Source organism: Plectrocnemia conspersa, unplaced genomic scaffold (assembly GCF_051122295.1).
Source record: "Plectrocnemia conspersa isolate PC_06_02 unplaced genomic scaffold, ASM5112229v1 ptg000008l, whole genome shotgun sequence".
In the NCBI taxonomy this organism is placed as follows: Eukaryota; Metazoa; Arthropoda; class Insecta; order Trichoptera; family Polycentropodidae; genus Plectrocnemia; species Plectrocnemia conspersa.
Genome location: NW_028277172.1, coordinates 4947754 through 4966934, shown reverse-complemented (window position 1 = coordinate 4966934; position 19181 = coordinate 4947754). Strand labels below are relative to the sequence as shown.

Here is a 19181-nt window from a genome sequence, read left to right as displayed (position 1 = left end):
ATTTCCAGTGTTTAGCTTACCCGTTTTTTTAATGAATAACATTATTACATATATACCAATATAGTTAAAAAAAACTCTTCCACAATACTTAAATTTAGGAATGAGGCTAAATGTATTTTTATATATACACATTCTATAAATACGTTTAACAAATATAAACACAACCTTACCCATGTCTATGTCAAGTTTGAACTCGCGAAAAAGATTTTCTTTTTATCATATCAACCAGTTCATTAGCATAATAATATGTACTGTTCTTTTCAGAAAGTTTTTACAAAACACACTCACATATGCATATTTATAAATTAAATATTATACGGAACTTTATTTCAATATATATAATCTCTTAAGAATTTTCTATCGTAATAATGCCTAATGGTTAAATTTACAAATCACTTGCAGATTATAATAATAATCAATCCGAGCTTCGAAATGTTTTCGTTTGCGTGGGTAGATATGTTTTTTTTTTTGATTATTTTTTTCCAATTTATTTTCATTCCAGCCTCTCTCCATTCCCAGTCCCTGATCTTTGAAGAGGGTGTACCTATCTGATTCGGCTCCGATGTAGAAAAATATTTTCCCTCGCGGGAAATGTGTTGTTTTCCCTCGGAGGGCAAAGATCGCATTTCGTGTCACGGACACTGGCTTATTTACGGGTTTTTCTCGGACCTCAGTTTGAGACTTCAACATCAACAGGAGGCTCCCTTTCCAAAGAATTTCTTTGGAAAACTTCTTGCTGATTCAATATTGCTTTCGTTTTTTTTTTTTTGAAAGTTTGACGTCGGAGAGAATATTCGCACGAGTTTTTCTCTTCGGCAGCACAAATATTATTATGGAATTATAAATCATTTATGGTTTATCTATGTATTTTGTTCCACATAAATTTAATGTGAATTTAGTGCAAATCATATCTTATATTCTGGTTTCAATCTACTTTTGAATGCACAAAGATAATCTGAACATGATTTAAATTAATCTCGTTAGCCTTTGTGTGCATTCAGATGCGGGAGCCCGTATACTTGCATTCTTTGAATATTTTCAATTATATGTATTTATGTGTTATGTATACATTAATGTATTTTGTACAATTATTACAATAAAGAGGCAAGCAATTTATTTTATAAAAATTAGCAGCAAATGTATTTTCACTACAAACAATTTTACAATCAATAAAAATCTAATTTTACGAAAATGTTTTAATCATAAAAATTAAATTATCTTGAAATGTTTTTATATCACATGAATCTGCTTGTATTTTTAAAAATCAATAAATGTACAACTTAGAGTTTATTCTTCAAAATAAATCCTAGATGTCCCTTTAGAGCCCTTCCGACGTGCGAGCAATTCACATTATGTGACGTTATCTAATTTGATTTCTGATTGAAATCGAAATATAAAATGCAAAATATTTTATATGTTTTGATTTTTAAATAACATACAAAGATTCGTCCAATATCATTATAAAATCCTAATATTCATTTTAACAAAAGCGTTTTATTATTCAACCTTTAAAAACATATAAATTAAAAAAAAACGCAATGAGTACACCCAGAAGTAGGAATTGCCACAATATTTTAATAACGTAAATAAATGATGTCTTACATGACCTCTTGAAACGCGATGCAGAATTATTGTAATCGTATTTAAAATATATTTCCTTATTCAAACGCGCTGTTAATTGTCATTTTTAATACTCTTGTATGAGTAAAAAATTTTGTAGATGAATATCTAAAAAATATTCTGAAAACACACCGACTTTTTAAATACCCAGACATGATTCGCAACTTTGTCTATATTTTTGATATTTTATTTTAGCGAAAAATATTATATGCTTTACAAATGTACATACAGAAATTAGTTAGCCTAACTCATAAACATTGTAAATTTAAACTTTACTTGTACGTGATGTTTCCAGATGCAGCAAATAAAGTAGTGTCATCTGCATTATATAGGCATTAATTAAGGGAGGTCGTATGTTTCCCCATATCTGCCTCTATATAACACAAAAAGATAAAGATATTTTTGTAATATACAAGAACACGTGACTTGTCCATATCTCACAAAATCTCATCGTATATATGCTACGTTTATCGTCGTCGCTCAACGACGAATATTATTAATATTCAATATATAATTTACATATTCCGTAAAATATAATTTTAATCCCGAATCAATTACGCACTAATCATTTCCGGTCTAATCCCGTTTTAATTTTTCACCGCGCGGCAGGGCCGTTTAACAGGTCGACTTTTTAATTAAACCCATGGTTGGTTATACCCCGAAAAAGCGTATTTTCGGTGTGATTTAGCGCCGGGAGCTTAAATTAATATATAACACCGGATATTAATATAACCGCTCATACTATCATATTATAACGTACACGTGACAAAGTGTATGTCCTATTATACGCGACATTACCCTTTTAATATTTTTAGTAAGAGAAAGGTGTATGTATGTAAACTATAAATAACCAAATTTTCAAAATATGTATTTTAAAATTTTCAAATACATTTTAATTATACGTATATATAATATATACATATATATGTATTTAAATAAATCTGTATACAAATTTATAATGATTATATAAATTTTCTCAATCAATCTCAGCTATAACCTATGTATGTATGTACATTTTCTGTTTTTTATTAGTTTGTTAAGCTAATTATTGCTTTGACTTTTGACTTTTGATTTACATACATACCTTCCAACTTTCCGCTGAAATGAAATAATTCATTAAATATTAGCTTTACTAAATAAAGACGTTACAAAAGGTCACAGTTCAATAACAATCAAAATACAAGTGCCTTACGTCGAATTACAGTGAAGCATTGAACCACTTACGTGACACGTGAATACTTTACGATACTTTTAACGCAAAAATATACTTTATATAAAAAAGTCGATAAGGAAGCTACAGTCGCGTTTATATATAATATATGTAGTATATCGATTTATGTAAGCATATCATATATACGATATTATGTGTATGATTATATTTGCATTGTAAAATGTCGAACGTGAACAGCTGAGTAAACACATAACCATTGACTGATAAAACAAAGTCTACTGTAAATTTGCTGAATTTTTAACGCCTCGGTGGCGCAGTAGGCAGCGCGTAAGTCTCATAATCTTAAAGTCGTGAGTTCGAATGTATGTGAGTAATAAACTTTATTTAAAATAACTAACTATTTTTAAAAAAATCTTGCGATTTTAAAATATTATTATTAAAATCGGTCAAGTATTGTATTTTAGTTTTAGCTATCAAAAATATATAGAAATAAAATGTTTTGCATAGAAATTCGAATTTATTTTATTTAATTTTTAATCACAAAAGATTAAATATATTGTGCAATAATAATACCGTTAAAGTAGTGCATCGTTTTATTCCAAGAGCGTTTTTAATTTTAAAGATGAAAATAGTGCTTTTCTCGGACTTTTAATCATCGTCTCGGTCGATTCGGCGTAGCTCTGTTTGGTGCGAGTTAGGCTTTACATTCGTATATATCAAGTTGAAAATAAATTGGTTGTCAATTAAAAGGTCCACATTGAAGTTGTGATGGGAGTACTGAATGGAAGTGATTAATGTGTGATAGCGTTCTAGCTTGTATTACTTTGTTCCTCGATCTTTTGACCAGTGCGAATTTTTAGTTTATGTATATCTTATTAAGCTATTCGACCAATCATGATTTGCTTTGTGATGGTGTAAATTTGTCATGTGTCAATTCGGAGAGATTGCACGCTACCTGCTTGGTGGCGATAATTGGGGCTGACCGTTTTTTATTGCGGTACGATTGATCCTATTAATAAATAATTGTGTCTCATTTCTATATGTAATAATACGAAAACCGCTCTGATTTTTCGTAAATTCAAGTAACATTTTCTTACAACTAATTTTCTGATTGTTGAATTGTTTTTTTTTCGTGATAAAAACGTTTTTATTTTTTCAATTTCAACAAAATAATTGCACGATTCACAGAAAACCATAATATAGTACTAGAATGACATATGTTTCGCCACTCTTTAAATTATTAATATATATAAAAGTTTGTTAAAAAGAAAGCTTTTTTATTTTACAATTATTACAAAATATTTTTGACCACTTTACTTTTTAATTAATATTTTATAAAACCATGTTTTAATTTATTTAAAACATAGTCATTATTAATGCTTTTCTTTGTTACTATTTTTCCTTAAAGTTTTTTTAACGAAGTTATGATTTTAAAATTGCCACAATTTTAAAACAATATAGTGGAAAATTTTCATGTAATTGTGATTAAAACTAAGACAGAAATCGTGTCCTTAAATTTATTATCACTTATATAAATGACAAAAAATTTAAAAAAAAAAACATTATTTTATAGTTTTCTCATTTTTTAAATTAAATTTTTAATACTATCTAACCCTTGAACTTTTTATTTTGAATATTCTTTTTACAAAGTTGAGATTTTAAAAATATTTTAAATAGCTGCCCTTTTGAAGCAAAATGGCGAATTAGACTGGCTTGTTATTTTGTTATAAAAAGGTTAAAGAGCCTAGTTAAAATCTTAACAAAATTTATTTTTACAATAAGTTTCATAGCAATTTGATTAAAATTACGGCAATTTGGTTTCGAAAAAACCTTCATAAAACGGTAAAAAATGTAAAAAAACATTATTTTTTTTTTAATTTTATTTAAAAAAATTTTAATACCCAGACTTTTTTTTGAGATTTTTTATTTTTTTGAATAACTGCAATTTTTAAGCAATATCTATTTTTTTCTTGATATCTATTTTTAGAATATTTATATTTGCTTTTTTCCATATTTATTCAAAAATTCTATTTTTTGAGAATATTAATTGATCCTATTTTATTAAGAAATAAATTTGCACTAATATTTTATAATGTGTAACATACGCTGCATATTTTTATACCACTGCTTAAGAAAAGGTGGGTCCGTCCCAGATGCTTACAAAAATGCATGCTTTCTTTTTAATTTTTAATAGCGGTCGGTAGTATTTGTTTAATTACTCTTATTAGTCTAATCTTTGCTTTGGTTTTTTAAAAATAAAATTAATAATAAAATAAGAATAAACCACTGTGGAAGTCGACGTATTGAAATAAAAGATAATGATTCCGATCAATCATAGTAACAGAATTGGTTTTTGCCAGATTTTTCTAATCATATGGATAATTAATTAAAATAAAATCAAGCTTTTTGCATGGTTTCATCCACTGATGGTTAGTAGTTTGAGAACATTAAAAAAATGCCATATTAAGAATTCTTGTTTTTCAAGAAATTTGCTGATTTTTCGAGTATTTTCATTGAGCCTTCTTTTGTTAAAAGAATAATTTGCATGATTAATTCAAAATATTTTGTATCCGCTGCATTTTTAATACCAATGTATAAGTAAGGGTGTGTCCGTCCCATAAGTTTGCAAATGCGCTTGCATTTTTTAAAGCTTTTAATTAAGATCGGAAGTATTTGAATGACAAAAAAATGTTTACGATTTTTAACTACTCTAATTGGTTTAACTTTGTTTTGGTTATCTAAGAACTACATTAAAAATCAAATAAGAATAAACCGCTTGACGTGGTAATCGGCAGATTGCAAAAAAATATGGGGCGTTTTACAAAATCATGCTAAAAAAATTGCCTTTCGGCGAATTTAAATCCTGTTTTTTTGTCTTATTGATCTTATCTTTGCTTTGGTAATATAAAAAATATATTAATAATCAAATAAAAATATTTTTTTTTTAGAAAAAATGTATGTTGGCTTTCTACAGAGCTACATCATAAAATTCTCGTTTTTTAATAATGAAAAAAGGTTTTATATATTTATCTAGTACGAAAAGTAAAAATTATTTAAATATATGTGACTCATTTATAAACTTTGATTTAAGTCTAGTCTCACTATTTATTTCGTGGTTGTTGATTGTGTTTACTTCGTTGTAACGCATTAGGCTAATACATGTCATGTTTCAACGTATGGCTTACAAATCGGAATAAAATTGCAAGGGGATAATCAATTTCTATACGACACTATATTGTTAAAGTATATTCAAGTTATTGTTAGGTTTACAAATGACAGTCTTTGACTGTTGTATTATACTTACATGAAAGACTAATATTTAAAAAAAAGAATACCCAATGGTCTATAAACTTTTTTTAAATTATTTTTAAATAATTTGCAATCGATTTTAAATATCCCTCAGTGACAAGAAAATGCTTTTGACAGACACGATACGGTTTCATAAGGTTCAAATGTATCTACGTAAATATACACGTGACCCCTGGGACTCGAATTCGATTACGTGACTTATTGTTTTTCGTGGAAGAAAAAATGCGCCAACTTAATTTGGGTCACAAAACATTCGATCCATTACACAAATTGAGAGGGCCACGCGAAATATTAAAAATATATACACATTAATAATATTAGTAGTTTCTAAGTAAAGATTTTCATGTATTTTATAGATAATATATTATTAATTAATTTAATATTGATCGTATTTTGATTTACTTTGATACATTTTATCGAAAGCTTATACATTTCCTCTGAAGTATTTGATGCCTCGTTTTCGTCGACAAAAGAAGTCTTAGACCCTCTTCAACTTTGAGATTCGCGTCTCCTTTTCTAAAGTTTTTAAACCAACATCGCACTATGGACTTAGAAGTTGTTTTTCTCACACCACGCTTTGTTACTATTGCGTGTTGTTTGCGATATATTAAGCTCAAGATGTGAACTTGCTTGTTTTCCATTGCTATTTTTAGATAGATCCCAATTCTCCACGTCTTGTTATTATATTAAAGCAGTGAATTTAATTCAGCCGTTTATAGAGCTATCCAATTGTTTGTTCTTCTCTCTCGGAATATTGCCATAACACTTTTTTGTAATTAATCATGATACACAATGTGTTTTTGTATATAAACATGTATTATTTATATATTGTTTTTATGTATTATATATTTTAAGAAATTATTAATTAATATTTCTTACTATTTAAACCATATTATTTAATAGTCAAACAAAAACAATATTTTTTATTAAATTAGTATAATCTAAGAGCAAAGAGCCTTTCTAATGACATTGCGGTATAAAATTAATAGATCATAAAGAAGACATTCATCTTATACTAAGACTGTTTTATGACGAATTTATTGTCAGGTCAAATAAGAAATATAAGCTTTTAAAGTATTCATGACCTACAAAACATACCGCATCATAATTTGGCTACTGACTAGATAAATAAGATTCATCACTTAAAGTCAAATTTATAACAAATTTTATATTTTTATAGCATTCGCTGTTTTTCACGACAATTTATTACTGTTGTTATTTCAGTCGCAAGCCTCGTAAAATATTAACTTTTGATAGCTTGTAAATGATTGTTAGACTGTATCAAGATCTAACGTCGGTTTTTAGATGTGCGAACTCCACTGGTTGGAAGTTCAAGGTCTAAATCAAAACATAATTTGAAATCTGTCTGCTCTGAAACAGTGTTTTTATATATCTAAAATCATCTGAAAGATAAATCATACCTATTTGTCGTTTTACTCATTTCAAAAATATTAATCGTAACGGTAATACAACATTCTACCATTTCAACAGAAAGTTAATAAATTACTGCAAATGCTTATGATAATAAAACTTAATGGTATAAAATAAAATGTGTGCTTTACTACTTTAACCCTTTAAGTACTTAATTAATTTTCATAAAAAGTCACGTAATTGGTCTATAATACATAAAAAATTAACGTAAAGATTTAATTACGATTTTTTTATATGTTTAAATTCATTCTATGCTGCATCTTTATTCACATTCAGGATTAAATCTTTAATTTTATTTTTTAATGAACAATTGATTATTTTTATTAAAAAAAAATATTATTTTTTATCAAGCGTGAGAGAAATGCGAATTTCGTACTTAAGAACTTTACACAATGATTCGGATTTACTCGCACCTAGCACATAAAGGGTTAAAGCAGCGAGAAATGTCAAAAAACTATTGCAGTTTAATTATTAATTATTTTCAAAATTGTCCTTTAGATCAGATAGCGTTAATAATCCCTTAAAAAAAACATTTGTTTTGTATGTTCTCAACTTTCCCAATCAAAAGTCATTTTCTTAGACATGTTGTATGCAAGTCGCGATAGTTGTGATTACTTAGGGAGCAACCTGTTTATTTTAAAGTCATAAAAAATAACCAATGATCAAAATAGGCCATAAATTTTTCAATATATTAAATATAATTTTAATAGTTTAATATTAATATTTTAAGTTTATTTACTACCGTAAAATAATTTTAAACATAACCACTTTTGGTGGCTGTTTTGCCTTTGATTGGATTTAAAAATCAATTTTGATAAGAATATAATATATTATAACCATATGTGTATTATTCGACATTGCTTTACTTAAAAAATTAATCGACTGTGGATGTGGAAAATTTTAAGATTTTTGTACAAAAAAAGTGTCTTCCTCATCTCCCGCTTTTAACCGATGAGCATTGCAATACAAAAACATTGTTGCGGTATGATTATTTACATTTGGTATTGTAAATCAAAAAAATACAAATTAGCGAAATATTGATACAATTTTTTTAAACGTCGTTAAAATTTAAAAAAGCTATGATAAATAACAAGAAAAATATATTTAATTTAATTTAATATTAAAAATATTGATAAATACAATAAATTATTATAAAATATGATGTGATACTTTTGGTTGATCACTCTTAATATTTAAATATATTCTTTTAGCGCCAAAATTTTGATTGTCTTTGCACAAAGCTTTTTTATGTATAGTATTTTATTTATTAAAAAAAGTTATTCACTCCTAACTAGGTAAAACTTATTTTGCATTAACTTTTGCACATATCAATAAAACACAAAACTATTTAATAACTAAAAAAGGAAACTATTTATTAACCTTTTCGCCGCGATGCTTGTTTGGTGCGAGTGATTCCCCAGCGCGACTTATCTTTATCAAATTAGATATGCAGCGCTAAATCATTTTAAATTAACTTCAAATACACAATTTCACTATCACATACGATTAAGTTTATATGTTTAAAATACATTTAAAAACCATCTCTTTTATAGCTTTTATTATGAAACTAGAAAAAAATATTTTAAATATAATTTAATTCTAAAATATATTTTGCTACTTGATCTTTAGATAACAACTGTCTTATACAACGATTTTTATCGTACAACAAAAATATATTTTTTATTAAAATAAATCAATTTTTAATATAATAATGTTTAATTAGGTCAATTATAAATAATTTAAGAATTTAATGCGATTATGTAGCAAAAAATAATGAAACGTCAATCAAGTTTAATCTGTAACAAGGACTTTACATATCGTGAATTATAATACAGTTCATTAGAAAGATAAAGAAAAAATAATCATTAACAAATGGTATTATAAAAACCTTTTCGTATTATTCTACAATATATAATTTTTTTACAGAAATAACCAATGTCATAAACATATTTTTTTTTACTAATGCTGGTTTTTAAGAGACAAAACTTTAATGTATTCTATTTTAATTATATTTTTATAATGTGTTACTACTCTTCTTTTTGTTTAACAGATGGTTAATGCATATGGTTAACTACAAAGTTTATTTTTTATATATTACTAAGGTTGTTTAATTATTATTTTGCTTCAGTGAGTTACATTTGCCAAACACTTTTAAAGCTGTGCAGACTTCTAAGTTGAAAGATAATTTATATTATATATCATCAAGCACATTTCACAGATATTCTAGTGTTTACTTCCTTACGAATAAACTGTTTTTTTCATACAATTTGTTTGGTTTCATTCCAATAATGTCACGAAATAATTTGGGCTTGTACATTTAAAACATATTTTTTTATTATGTATTTTATATACTTTTTTGCGTTTTACGTTTATATATAAATTGGTTTTATAACTTCAGTGCTATTGCATGACCATCAATTATATATATATTGAGTAATAATATGCATATGATATTCGAAAGGATTTACGTATATATAATATTGATTAAATACAGTTTGGGTTTAGGAATGATAGACGCCTTATGTTGCATAAAAATTTTAATAACTACCAATCAGATAGACCAGTGGTTTAAATCCTAACTAATACCTAATAAACCTGGGTTCAAATCCCATATGAATACTTATTTTTTTAGTATTTTTCGTATCTGAGAAATTGGAATAAGTGATTATTATATAGCTATTGTATAATTTGTATGTTTTATTTATAATTAATAATCAGATTTTTCTAATCCCACGGATGAAATTTAAAAAAATGCATAGTGGCATATATTATGTAGTGGTGTAATTTTTTTTTAAATGCCAAATTAAGATTTTTTTTTATTTTTTTATTTTCTGATTTCTCGAGATAGTCTTTAGTTGTTAAAAATTAAATTTGTACTAATATTTTTAAATGTTGTATACCACTACAAGAGTGGGTCCGTGCCAAATGTAATAAAATATGCTTTTATTAGAGGGCAAAAGTATTTAAATAACATAACATTGTTTATGATTTTCTTAAATACTCGAATCGGCCTTATTACAAAAATATATGGGGGCTTTTCACAGAGTTAAAGGACTTCTCGTTTTTTAAATAATCTAAAAAATATTTCGATCTTTTTATTAACAAATTAATATTTTATATTAAAAATATTTGTGTAAAATTTGTATTAAAATATTTTTTTAAATATTTTTTTAAATATTTTTCAGCCGATCTCCAGCATCGTCGACGTAGTCAGGAATCCCGTGCCAGTAGGTCCAGCAGTGGCTCCAGCTCCTCCTCCTCCAGCTCCGACTCCAGCCGTCCCTATGCTACCTCTGGACATGGCCGTGAGACCAGATTTAGCCGGACTTCCTCAGCTACCAGAAATGGAAACGTTTCAGGTGCAGTTGAAGAAAGACGTCTATGGACTGGGAATCACGGTCGCAGGATATGTTTGCGAGCAAGGTAAGCACTTGTTTATATTCCATCGACCTCAAAGGCTGACCAATGGAAACATTGTACCCAATCTATTATTCTATGTATAGCGGTACAATCGGTAAAGTAAAATATAAACTCTCCATTGTATACGTGGAGCACCGGCGAACAAAAGTTGCTTTGAATGAACGGAATAGTAAGCCGGAGCTTTTTTCAAAGTTCAGCAAGAAAATCGCATTTGAGAGCTTTCTCGAGCGAATCGAGCATTAATTCCTTTTAAGTATTCCTTTGATGACCCACTATCTGATTGTATTGACCGCTTGCAGGAGGATCTGAATTCTCTGAACAATCTAAAAATTAATTGAATGTCTATTCTTTACATGCACAAAAATATGCATTTTTACTTAAAACTAAGATATTTTAAAGTACTTAATTATTCTAACAAGATGGATTTTATGCTGAACATATAAGATATAAAAACAAAGTTCTCTGCGTATAACTGTTGTGCTGTAATGTTTCACTAATGTGTTATACAATCTTTTCGTTACCTTTTTGATGAAATGTTTAATTCAACATGATAAATAATTATATAAAAATAGTTTTTTATACAATACATGTTATAGGTTTATAACGTTAGTTAGACAAAAAAATTATTTAAAATGTTAGTTAGACAGTATGGATGAAAAAATTTAAAACAATAAGCTATGAGCTAATTAAAGTATATTTGGTTGAAGATCTAAAACCATTAAAATTTGTTCTTAAGCCTCTTAAACAACGTGTGCATATATTTCAAATCAGGTTATTTTTTTCAAAGTAAACAATACACAATATTGGTAGATTAGTTTGGTTACGCGAATTATTTTTATTGTATTTTATGGTATGAACATTCTAATTTTCTAAATTGTTGGTATTTGTTGGTCATTCTATTTTTTCTAAAATTTATATTTAATGTTATTTGACTAACATGATTTGTAATAAAAATAATAATTTTACTGGTGTTACTCCACACCGAGCAAGCATTTAGTAAAATGTGTTCATATAAGAATTTTACCCATAGTAGTAAATGCAATATGTTTATAAGTGAAACAATTTCTTTAGCGAAGTTGCAAAATTTTATCTTGAAATAGTGATAGGAAGTTGAAAGTAAACCTTAGAACAGAAATATTTTCAAATAGTCAGTAATAATATACTATTAGAATTATATTTTCTTAGATTCGTATAAAAAAGTATTTTTTTTATATTATTTGTATAGCTTAATTTTAAATTTGTAAAAAATTATAAAAAAAATACTTTAACTGGTGTTACTCCACACCGAGCAAGCATTTGTTAAAATGCGTTAAATTATTTTTTTGTGTATTAGGTTTTATACATTAAGTAGTAAGCATACGATTTTTATTGGCAGCAAACCATTTAGTGTAGTTAAAAAATGTGTTTGTTAATTCTATTTTAAAATCCAGGTTTTTATTATACGATAATGCGCTGCATATATTTGGAGAGGCAGTGATAAAGTTTGTCTACGTTTCGTAAATACCACTAGCCTTGTTTTAACTGTCCATCACTCAAATGAAGATTCTGCAACATAACAATTTGAAATGAGAAAAATTATATTAGACAGAAATTGAAAGACTTGAACAATGAAAAATGCACCTATTTACTACTAGTCAGAACTTTTTTTAATGAGTGACTAAGATATTGCTCTGTTTGTTTTCCTTAACAAATGCATTTAATAATTAAAAATAAAATTTACTTAAATATATTAAGGTAAAATAATTTAAATATATTTATTACAACCCAGAATCTCGGAAAATCCCAGGAGAAAGGCCGATTTTATTCTGAAATCCGATCTTAAGCAAAAGTCTCCAATATCATATACTTATAATAGATAGTATTCAAAATTTATTATAACGTACTGACGATAAGATAAAAATATATAAGTAATTTTTAATTTAGATATATATTAAGTATATGTTACACAGATATATTAGAAATACACTAAAAACAGTTATTATAAAATATTTAAAGTAGTTGTGATGTATGTTTATTGACTTAAATGTATTTAATTAATGTTGCACATGATTATTAAAAACATTTTTTTTAGTTGATTGTGGTTAATCAATAGTGAGAGTTCCAATTTTAATTTGCTTTAGAATCCCCAAACTTAAAACATGTATGTTTATACGATGCCTTATAACATATATTGTAAAATCTGTATTAAAATGTTGCCTTTGCTGATTTTTGTATTAGTTACATACATATGTATACAAAAATCATTGATAATAATTTTATTGCAGAAGAACTTTCCGGTATATTCGTCAAAAGCATCAGCACCGGTAGCTCAGCAGATCTTTGCAACAAGATACAGATCAACGATAGGATCGTGGAGGTATGGATTTTTCATAATTATATTGAAATATGTTTCACCTTCTAGCTTTATTAACTAATATACTTGATTAACATTTAAGGTTGACTTCAAACCTCTTCAAGCGGTCAGTAATCATCAAGCTGTCGAACTTTTAAGAGGAACAGGTCCAACGGTTCATCTGAAGCTCGAGCGATATCTGAGGGGTCCTAGATACGAGAAACTTCAAAAGGCACTGAAAGCTCAAGGAGTCACTCCAGGGCCGCCATCTCCATCAGTGACTTCGTTGCCAAGATGTCCAGCAACAATGGTATTTTTTATTTATATTTTAATATAGTTTTTATTCCTGTAAAGTATGAGTTTCCATTAAAATATTTTTCAGTCGGGAAAAGATTAAAATGTAGTAAATTTATAATTCTCTTATACAAGGTAAAAGATTTTTTAATAAATTAAATATATATGTTTGATTTAACGCATCAAAATAAAATTATGACTTTCAATATTTAATAATGTGTATTTTTTCAGCAGCATATAATTTCACTAGCGCCTATCAGTTAAATTATATTTTCCTTTTATTATTATCTCAAATTATATTTTTATTTAATTATATTTTATATTTATTCCGGGCCTCATGATAAAAATAGCATTTTATATATTTTTACTATCGTAATATATTTTCTTGAATAAATAATAATATATACGAGTTAACCCTTTTTATGCTACAAATAAATATAAAAATCAGGCACTGTTGTGACATATTTTTAATTAATCCTCGCAACATTATAAACCAAATAATAAATATATGACTTTATGATTCGGAATTTAGTGCTATCAAAATATATTGTCTAAATATTGAGTTGTATTAAAAACAGTAATTTAATTTATTGAGAAAATATGTACGTAAATCTAAAAACATAACTTTTTAGATTGAGAACCATCGATAATAAATCTAGGTTTTGAGCAGCTGGTCTAGACTGATTAAAAAATCCATCGATTTACGACGAATTTTAGTAATTTAACAATTCCTCTAAGTAACTAATAAAATAAAATGCTGTAAATTTTATCATTAAGTCAATTAAAATTGATTCGAAAATATAAAATATATTAGGAATGACATAAAACCATTTTGGGCATGACATACATGCCTTTGGAGTTCTAAGGGTTAAATCACACTCAATAATTTTACAGTACGAAGAATCGTCGGTGATCGACAACGAGCCTGAATCCAGAGCTACCGTCGATTCTCCTCACCCCACATCGCCAGTCACACCCCCACCCGAAGACGTTGAGATCGTGATCGGAGCCAAGGAACCTCGCGAGGACAGATCCGCAGCTTTGAGGGCCATCCAGGACAAGTGGCGGGAAATCCTGTCCTTGGAACCGGACACGCCAACCGACGAAGAAGTCGAAATTGTGGCAAGTTTTATTATTATATTTTCGTATTTTTAGGCTCCTTAATCACGTACTCCGGCGGATGTGAAGTCGAAAGAATAAGAAGAATCGGAATTTTATATCCGGTGAAGATTTGTTTCAAAAAATTCGTCTAATTAAATCTTCCGCGTTTTATAAATACATATGACAAGATAAAAAGTATTGGAAAAATAAATAAAACGACTTGACGAATTTAAAAAAATTGAAGATGAAAACTTATTAAACATACAATAATAATAATAATTGATTAGCATGTAATATGAAGCTTAATTAGAGAATAAAAACTTCATGAAAGCTTACATCAAAGTGCCCAAAGCAGGTACCGCAACTTTATGTATATATTACAGTTAAATTATTAAATTTGTCGAATGGCTTCAACATGTTTTTTTTTTCAATTTAGATGGAAATCCAGGTGCAACCCGAGATATTTGACAGGTTTTATTTGTGACAAGAGAGTCGCCATTGTTCTAAAAAATAACATGCTAGCTTCTGTTTTGCCGTCATTTATTTGTATCTTCCACTTGCTGTAAAAGTTGCGCAGCTACAATACGAGTCTTTTGACTATTATTTTCCTGCTTGATGAGCAGGTAAAGATTGAAAAATCATCAGCATATAGCGCAAGTTGACCTAAGTTCCAGTTCATACCTAAAAGTATATTTTTCAATAAATCAAAATCTACACAATTTCCAAACGATCATCCGAATTCATTCCGATCGCTCACGCATTCCACCTCATTCGTAATTATGCTATTTTTATTTACTTTTAAAAATTAAAAATATAACGATACGGGACTCTTACGAGGCCTCGTGATGAATGATTACACTTTAAATTCTTTAAGGGCGGAATAGCGTAGTCCGTAACGTCTCAGACTAGTAACTCTGAGGTTGCGGGTTCAAGCTGCAGCGGTACTCGAATTTTTATTTATAAAAAATGCGCTATTATAAAAAAGCGGCCTCAGCTGCAGTGACATCTATTGGTTATTATTAATATAGGTGTCACCGATTCCCTGACTCACAGTCTGGTGGTTAATACTTACTTGTAGGTATTTATTATATCTGATTGACTTACTCAGTTGTAACGCATTAGGCTTACGCCTGACATGTTACAATAGAAGATTTATTAAAAAATAAATAAATTTAACTTTATCATTAGCGCCGGGTTTCGCTCTTAATTACTATGCAATTATTTACGTTTGTATAAATTGGATCTAATTTGTCACCCAAATTATTATTGGCACAATTTATTTGATTTAAATTGAAAATATTACTAATTAAACTTATGTCAATATTGGCACCAATCTTAGTATTATAAATTAAAATCGCCCAAGATGATACACTTTTTCCGCAAAACATATATTTCTTTACTCTTTAGGATAAACCAACGCTAATGCGCAGCTCATTTATTATAATGCAAATATTATTCGTTTTAAGTTACACTACAAATAAAATGTTGCCCAATCTAATATTTTTTATTGAACATTGATATATTTATTTAATGCTCATATTTTATTATAAAAATACGTATTGATATACGATATCATTATTCTATTTGTATATATTTTTATTAAAAAATATTTATTATATTCACTAAAAATAATTTTACATAATTATATATTTTTTTTATTGTAGACTTTTCCAAGAAATAATTAACAAAACGATGTTTAAATACATTTTTTTTATTTTAATACATTTAATGTTAAAGAAAATTTTTTTTTTAATAATAATTTATAAACAAAATTACTAGTTATATTGTTTATATATTATTTTGTGTGTACTGTAACTGATGTGATTTGACAGTGCATACATTGACTATTTTATGTATGCATTATCAAAATTCATACTTTGTAATATATATAATTGATGTATCATACCCAAGATTACTACTTAAAAAGCGCACAAAGTTGCTGATAAAAAAATCACTCGGCAGACCGTTGCAATTCAAAGATAGCAGAAATACCCTAAGCTCTAGATTTGAAGTAAATCTTTGGAATAGATCATCACTTCAACTGTGATCTTTTGATCAAAAAAATAATAATAAATAATTAAAAATTACATATTAATATGTGTCATTTCAGAAGAGATTTGTAAATGAATCAAGTGTATGTCATAATTATTATCATCAATGTAGAAATATCGTGGAAGAAGAATTATTATGATGTGTAAAGTAAGATAATAGAAAAAAATATTATTATATTACTTCGGGGAGAGGGCTTGCCAAATTGCCTTTCCATGGGACAATATCAATAAACCGCCGCTGCGAAAGTCATCTCCGAGATGAATTTATACATTTTTAAAGCACTTGCTCGATTTTCCGCGTGTCGTTTATAGGACACAAAGGATGACTACACAAATTTGTACTTTATGAGATTTCTTCTCTTCGGGTCCGGATTCGGGTGAATGTAGTATGCGAAAAAGCTAAACTTTGTGTGGGCTTTCATGTACAATACCACATTTTTTTATTAATATATTTTCGTACTATAACGTTACTTTCATCTATCAAAATTTCAAATGTACTGTAATATTTTTCATTGGTTCAAACAGATTCCATTGGCTTAATAATCTCCTAAGCTTATCTACGCTGCTATCTTTGTTAATTTAATAAATAAAAATTGATTAAAATATGTTATTAAATAATAATTTGTTACATTTGTTTTGTAACGAACTTGACTATGAATTTTTTAAGGAAAATTTTATTGTGATCTGAAAAAATTAGCATTGCTATTGATTATTTACATGTAAGACTACTTGTGTCTACAAAATTGACATTTAACACATTACCATCCGAACACGCGTTTTCACGTAATAATAGCGTTATTTGAGTTTGTAAAAATATCATGAAAACGAAATAAAGACTGATAATAAATACATTTATAATTATTTTGTAGCGTGAAAAATATCATCTTTTGTCAAAATATATTTAAAATTTCTCGAAAATAGCGGACTGTAATGTGACTTAGAATATTATATTTTAATTACATTTTCATATGTCATGGTCACTGCTACGATTATTAATTAATATGAATTTTTCATACCTTTGCGATACACTGAACCTTGACACGTTTCGGCCCTTAATGCAAAGCGCGTCTACGCTTATTAAACTTGCAACTTCGTTACTTTCATCAGGTGGGCATGATGATAAAGGAGCCGGGGGGTGGACTGGGCATATCTTTGGAAGGCACTGTCGAAGTGGAGAACGGAAGGGAAGTGAGGCCCCATCATTACATCAGATCTCTCCTGCAGGACGGCCCCGTGGGCAGGAGCGGCCAATTAAGGGCCGGAGATGAACTTCTCGAGGTGAGGATGAATATTTAACACCTTAATTACCAACTTTGTTTTATAAATAACTCGCGTCAAGATTCGCAAATACAGTTAGCCAATTCGGCAGAATCTTATATATAATTGTTATTCTTATTAAAAAATTTAAACCTTTTTTAAAATCAAATGTTCGATTAATAAAAATAATCTGAAGATATCCTTAAATTTGTGTGTTTTTTAAAGTTCGGATTATATTATAAATATTAAAAAAATACAGATAAATTAAAGGATATCTTCGGATTTTTTTTTATTACAATATAATACTGAATCAGCTGGTATTGTATTTGATGCTTTAATTTTTAATTTTGTAAGGTCAACAAAAAATTAAAGTTCGGAAATTAAACATGCTACGGTGTGTGTCGATGCAATATAATGGTGAATCAGCTGGTATTGTATTTGATGCTTTTATTTTGTTAGGTCAACGGAAGAAGACTATTGGGCTTGCATCATTTGGAGGTCGTGAAAGCGCTGAAGCAGCTACCAGCTAGTGTTTGTCTGGTGTGTGCTAGAAAATCGTCGAGAAGACCTCTGATAGACACAGCTCAACATAGAGCTGCTTTTGCTGCTAGAGTAAGTATTTTTTAATATTTTTATGTTAAAATATTATATCACGTATTACACATATGAGAGTCATATTTCAATATTATCAACAGTGGCATAATATTATTAATATTCCAAATAAACGACATTATTTGGAAAGGGAAACTTAAATATTTAATTAATATACGATTGTAAAATGGTTCTTAAACTAATGTATTGCTAATAATATACAAATACGAGTTACACCGTCTAAAATTTAATATTTTTTAGATATGTATATCAGTATTGTTTTTATGGTTACAATGAAAGTACATTCAATCACTATTCTTTTCAGCAAACAAATTTGCTTTTTATCATAATATCTTTGTATTCTTAAATATCTTATACATGTTAAGTGTTTAAATTTGTTTCGAAAATTTCAATGTTTCAAAACATTGATTATAATTATCAATGATCAATATTTATTACTATATTTCAATATACAGCTCGTCACAAATAGTCTTATTCATTGTTAATCTCTTCACTATCATCAAAATTGGTCAATATACACTACATTATATATAGTTCAAATTAAATTCTAAGATAAGGCAGTTTAAGTTTGCATCGCAAAGAT

General features: G+C 27.7%; 1 protein-coding gene across 1 annotated transcript in view; it reads left to right on the top strand.

Annotated features, from left to right (window-relative positions):
* LOC148232783 (multiple PDZ domain protein-like) overlaps positions 1-19181 on the top strand; it is a 243705-nt gene that overhangs the window by 96913 nt on the left and 127611 nt on the right. The window contains exons 7-12 of the mRNA XM_088191080.1: positions 10717-10954; positions 13216-13307; positions 13387-13593; positions 14472-14699; positions 17837-18007; positions 18446-18598. Coding sequence (XP_088047206.1) covers positions 10717-10954; positions 13216-13307; positions 13387-13593; positions 14472-14699; positions 17837-18007; positions 18446-18598 — 1089 coding nt within the window. The remainder of the gene's footprint in view (positions 1-10716; positions 10955-13215; positions 13308-13386; positions 13594-14471; positions 14700-17836; positions 18008-18445; positions 18599-19181) is intronic.